At 35.5% G+C, this 6029-nt stretch overlaps 2 protein-coding genes across 2 annotated transcripts; one reads left to right on the top strand and one right to left on the bottom strand.

Annotated features, from left to right (window-relative positions):
* Positions 1 to 1829: 1829 nt before the first annotated feature.
* On the top strand, positions 1830 to 4186 carry LOC149393562 (uncharacterized). Its single transcript, XM_089616533.1, has 2 exons — positions 1830 to 2274; positions 3660 to 4186. The coding sequence occupies exons 1-2, from the start codon at positions 2045 to 2047 to the stop codon at positions 3715 to 3717; spliced, it is 288 nt and encodes a 95-aa protein (XP_089472659.1). The 5' UTR covers positions 1830 to 2044; the 3' UTR covers positions 3718 to 4186.
* Positions 4187 to 4289: 103 nt separating this feature from the next.
* LOC149393561 (FK506-binding nuclear-like protein) lies at positions 4290 to 5796 on the bottom strand. The gene is made up of 3 exons (XM_089616391.1): positions 5572 to 5796; positions 5409 to 5491; positions 4290 to 5336 (listed from the first exon to the last, which is right to left on the bottom strand). Exons 1-3 carry the CDS (start codon positions 5635 to 5637, stop codon positions 4691 to 4693), a joined length of 795 nt encoding a protein of 264 aa, XP_089472517.1. The 5' UTR covers positions 5638 to 5796; the 3' UTR covers positions 4290 to 4690.
* Positions 5797 to 6029: the final 233 nt, after the last annotated feature.

Below are 6029 nucleotides of genomic sequence, written 5' to 3'. Positions count from 1 at the left end.
TCGCCAAATTCACGCTCGAGAACGATAGATGTGTACGTATAAAACGCACTCATCAGCGAGTCCTACGGGCAAAAACCAAGCATGCTAGCGAGGTGACAACCCCGTTGGATAGGAGTGAGTCCATCAAAGGAGCACCAAGGCACTCGAGCGAGGTAAGAGCCCCGGGGGCGAGGCGTGAGCCCCCGGCAAGGTCGCAAAGCAAGAGCGAAGAGCGAAAGGCACCAAGGCGCGTGAGCATTCGACGTGGGGCGTGTGAAGGCTTGGTGTTGAGTCTTGAGGCCTTGGCACCAAAACATGCGAGGTGGGATCCTGAGGCCTTGGTATCGGGGTCTTCGCCTTTGAACTTTTATTTTTTCGTTTCGGCGAATTGTACTTTTATAATCATTTTTCGAAAAGAAGTGTCATATCTATCCTAAGAGAAAGGACAACCTTACATTGAAGATAACTAAGTTTGATACAATGGAAGGTGGAAAATAAATGGAAGCTTTTTCTAATCACCATAGAAACATTCTTGAGATTTAATGAATAATTTTTATTTTGTCTGCCTCATACAGTGATGAGTTTTAACAAACCAGCCGTGGGCTCCACTGCAAACAATAATTACTCTTTGTCTAAAGCTATAGAACAAATAATACTCTGCCACGTATGATTTTCTGTGTACAAGTACAAGTTACAACTACTAACTAACCTCAGACATTGCCAAGTAAACTTTGATTCTCTATACTTCACCTGTTGAAAACTTGAATTATTATTTTAATCTCCAGAACATTCAGGATTTATTATATCATACTCATTAAATAATATTGTAAACATATCCATATTACAATAACACTACCGCATTATAAGAAAATAAGATAAAACTACCGATGATAGTTATTTAATATTATTATTTTGGTGTAGCATAAGTTGAAACAGAAAAAGAAAACAGAATGACTCGTAATGTTTTTTGGTGTAGCATAAATAAGTTGATTCACTTTTGAGCAAAAAAAAGTAAGTTGACTCACGATAAAAAAAAAATATATATATATATATATACATATTATTTTTTTTTTCAATTTTAATCACGTATGCAAATGTTACTCGAATGGTAATAAACTACGCGCTATTCTTTTAATAAAAGTAAATTTGATTTGCACAATATAAGATAAGAATCGGTATAACAGTCCCGTCACCCGTGTCTAATGAAATATAGACTTTTGTCATCGATGAGTGAGTCTTGTGTTTGAGGGTGAATCTCGGTATTGCCTGAGAAAACTTTCCTAATATTATTTCATTATCAGACAATAAAATAAGACTCGTAAAGTCTTAATAACTAGTGGTTTAAAAAATTTATAAAGTAAGAATTCTTTCCTTAAAATAATATATTAAATATCTATTTTGATCTCTAGAACTACGACGAGATACAATTTGAAAAACCCACAATCCTTACCTAACTTTTAAAAAATACAACTAATACTTATCTAAAAATAACAAATACAAGTAGTTAAGAAAAAAAAATAGGATAATAATATAACGGAGAATGGTAATTATAATAACTTTTCTTATCAACTTGAAACGAAATCATCATTCATGTGAGCATATAACCATGTCTATCTATCTGTCTCTTTCCCAATGATAAAATAAATTAAAATTAATTGTCAAAAAACAAAATAATAAAAGGTCAATCTTTTTTTTTTCTTTTTCTCTTTTGCTTTAATAGTTGTCAATTTGTTTTTTGTTTTTTTTTTTTTCATTCTCTGCTCTGAAAAATAAGGCCTTAGCTTTTTCCGTCACTTTCCCGGGAATGTTAAACTTTCTCGCGAGAGGCTTTTTATAGTCAATCATTATTTTCTGTTTTTTTTTTATATATCTCACCCTAAATCTTCGTTCCTTCTTTCGCTCTTGAGCTCGATCGATCTTTTTCTTCCTCGACAATGGACGTTGTTGACCTCTCGAGGCTTGAGTCTTCGAATCGTTGACTCTCAGGCTGTTCTAGGTTTTCAAGTCCAAAATATAGAGGAGGTTATTTTTATATTTATTTTTGGGAATTGTTGGTGAACTGTTGATGGATACGCGTGGTACGGACGCCAATGGTTGCAAGGAAAAATCTTTGGGGTCTGTAGACCCTAAGACGGAGAAGCTCATTAATGGCGGAGAAGAAGATTGCGATTGCAACTCTCTTTTGCCTCCCAGGAGAGGAGGTATGTCGAGAAAATCGGACAAGGTTCGGCGAAAAGTTCAGTGGAACGACAAGAATGGGAATAAGCTTGCTGAGATTTTGGAGTTCGAACCAAGGTAATTCAAATACTTCCATATTTATATCTATATATAGTATATGTGTATATATGTATGTGTGTAGTTATGTATTTGCGTCGTATAATTGCGAAAATATGATGTTTGGCTATAGCTCCTCTGTTCTTGTTGTTCTTAGGTGTTTTTTTTTTTCTATTTTTATTTGTAATGGATTTTCTTAGACTGAATATGGTTTAAAAGATTATGTATTTTTGTTGAGCTTGAGGTGAATAAATATAGTTTTAGTAAAAAAAAAAAACAGATAAAAAGGAATGCAATATATTTTTTACTTGTTTGGGGGGTGAAAGTTATGAACTTTTTGGTGTACCTGGCATTGTTCTTTTAATGCTGTTTCTGATGTGGGGTTTTTTTGGTGTATGCTTATTTGCTCTTTCTACTTGCAGTGTTGTTTGTATTATGTAAGATAGTAAGAGTTTTTGACATAAAAATTATCTCCAGTTTCCTGTATTTCTAAGACTTGCCTAGCAGCTCTCTTTATAAAAAATAAAAAATAAAAAATAAAAAATAAAAAAAATCTCTGTTAACATTGCAAACATTTGAGTAGATTTATTGTCTCGTTGTATTAGTAACCAAAAGCTAAGAAGTGGTGCAAAAAAGTGTTTCTGGGTAGCTCGAGATGGTCTTAAATTCGGTGTTTTTGAGATGGAATAATTTTTTTTTCTTCCCTATGTTCATTCAAATCCAATAGTGTATGCTTCAAATGGATTGATCATCGAGAATAAGTTCTGTATAGCTACGTTCAGGTTCCTTAATCGGGGTTGTAGACTTTACGACTATGTTAGTCTATATGCGATAAGTGTATGTGAGGTTGTCTATTAGTAAGTAGTACATGATTTTTGGTTCTCGTCTTCTCTATAAAAGCATTGACAGAAGGCGATTCCTTTACTCAAAAGGAAACATGAAAAAGAATAAAGGTTTTGTAATCCCCTTCCGAAAACATTTCGTAAAGCTCTTGCTCTCGTGTGTTTTATAATCTCTATCATGTTGTAACATCTACAATGTTGCCTCTGACGTAGAACTAGTAGAAGTAGTAAATAACAAAATATACTTTTATTTGTACCAGTGAATCGAATAGGAATTATGTTTATTGGTTATGAAGATTCAGCTTACATTGACCTGAAACCTTGTCGAACTAGGTTATTTTTTCATTATATGAAATAATGAAAAGGGTGTAGAAAACGATGGAAAAACTAGTCAAACATAGCTATGCAATAAGCATACAAACCAATTTTCCATTTTACATGGAAGAGAATAAAGAACTAATTGAAGTTAATTGTTCCATTGGATGATTTACTGTAGCATTGGATTAATTTATTTCTTATATGGTTCTTTCCAGTGTCTCAACCCAATTTTCCTTTGTATTGCAGCGATGTTAGTGACTCCGACGAGGACGAATCAGACTCTTGCATATGTACCATAATGTAGATAACAATTTACCACACAAAATATCACGAAACTTGGCTATATAAAAACAACTGGGTATTCTCTGCAATCTGATCTGATGATATTTTTTATACGAAAGTCGCTTTGGTGTTCAACAAATGTTATGGGGATTGAGGAAAAGTTCAAGGATACAGAAGGCAGTCTCGTATTCACATCCGGATTCTATTAGCATTTTGTTAGGACGATTTGCTGTTGAGCGTTCCAAAACGTGTAACATATTTTACAACAAACAGATTCTCATTCTTAATACTTTTTTTACCCCTTGTTTCACAATGTGTTCTACATTAGCCTCAACATTATACTCAAGTTGTATTCTTGCTTGCTCTTTTTCCCTTGTTCCTTCACCACTGGGAACAAAATGTCAATATCTCTATCAATTCTGTGTACTAAATAATGTCATCCTCGAAATTAACCGTCTTTTCTAAGAGACGCAAAAGTTTGTTGAAACAGATTCTGTGTTTCTGTCTATTATCTTCTGGTATGGCTAGCTTAGTTTGTTAACCAAATTATACACTGAACAGTAGAAAGATTGAATTATTCATAATACCGCGAAGCTGTAGACATGTTTACTCTGTAAATTAAGCCCACAGCGTAAAATCATTCAAGTAAATAGAACCACGATTTACAATGTTCGTCTCCTAGAAAAGGAAAAATAAAAACTTCGAAGAAAAAAGCTCACTCTCGCTGCTTTTCAGACCCACTTACATTATCATTCACAAGACACTCAAAGGAACATTAAACACTGAACAAACGAAAGAGACAAGCACAGCCAACAAAAACTAGCATTGTATATCAAAACCAAATGTATTTTCTTCTTCTTTTCTTAGCGGGTCACTTCTGAATTTGTATCAGTGTTTTATTAACCACCGACTCTTTGCAGGTTCAAACAACTGGATTTGAACTGACAGCATTGACCCGTATGTTTTGTCCAATTGTTTTTCTTTACTGACCTTGATCAAGTGCTCGAAGAATTTATCCAACTCGAAAGGCTTGAATCGACTGAAATTTCTCGCTGAAGCAGTTTGGGCCTGTCACAATTCGGGATTAGTGCTGGTATTTGTGATTCTTGGAGCAAAGAAACATTCTCCTTCATCGGATTGTGCTGCTTAGCTGGCGCTGCTTCTTTCGCTTTTGCCACCCTCCATTGGCTGAGATTTTCGACCGGTTTCAGCACAGAATGTGTATATTGGCTCTTATATGCGCCAACGGCCTCTTCTCCGATCAGTTCATCAGGAGAGACTTTCCTCTTTAGAATCCCATCTTCGCTCTCACTTAAGCTATCGATATCACTCTCTCCATCAGCGTCAACGAAATCGTAATCGTCTTCGTATTCGTCCAAATCACTGTCCTCGAACGCAATGCCGTCCTCTTCATCGTAGAAGTCTCTGCAGTTTTGGTATCTGTAGTTTGAGCTAGAAGATTGCGAAGAAAGCAAGCTTCGTTGAGCTTGTTCTTCATTTTCCTTTCCGACGGTTTTTGCTTCGTTCTCTTGGTCCGACAAGAAGTGGTACTCCGTCGAGATTGGCTCGTAGACTTGCACATTCAGATTGAAGCTAACCTTCTTTCTGATCATCGAACCCAGTTGGTTCTTAGACTTTTGCCTTCAAAAGAAAAAGAAGAACACAATTTAGATCCATGAAAAGTGTGCTCACAGACTTCTAGTATTGACTCACCTTGGTTCAGAATCCGTTTCATTGTCAAGAGTAAGTATAGCTAGAGGTGAATATGAATCCAGTGGCCCATAGCTCCCATGTCTCTGCAGCAAAATTATGAGTACAGATTTTATTTGGGAAAAAAAATGGTAGAAAGACAAAACTCGGGTCATGAAGCAAAGACCTTATGGACCCGTTTTCGGCTATTTCGCTTGTTGGAGATTCCGAAACAGGCAAGGAAACACCCCATTTTCAAAACCCACAAAGCTCGCTGATTTGGTCTCTGTGAGCTCAAAAGAGGGTCTTTGTCTTCTTCATGTTGTTGGATAATGCCTGAAGGAAGACCACAGGAAGAAATGCGAGAAGAAGAGTGGCCAAAGAGAAGTTTGTGTTTATGAAGAGGCAGAATTTAAACCCATTTGGCTCCAACGGTTTTCGAAACCAGTGTGACGTTGGAAATTTTAATGATGATAGAGATGGCTTTTAACTTTTTTTTAATGGAAGAAAGGTAGGGACCAGAAGAGAAAAACAGCTTTGTCTGCTGTAAAAAAAAACATGACTTGCATTTATACCACTTTTAAAAATACTATTGATTTTTAAATGATTTGTGTTTGTATTACAGTAATTAGTTATATTTGTTTC

The sequence above is a fragment of the Urtica dioica genome, chromosome 6 (assembly GCF_054948205.1).
Source record: "Urtica dioica subsp. dioica isolate 48M chromosome 6, U.dioica_male_clone48M_v1_H2, whole genome shotgun sequence".
Taxonomy (NCBI): domain Eukaryota; kingdom Viridiplantae; phylum Streptophyta; class Magnoliopsida; order Rosales; family Urticaceae; genus Urtica; species Urtica dioica.
Note: the sequence above shows the minus strand (reverse complement) of the source record. Positions and strands in the feature narration are given on the sequence as shown.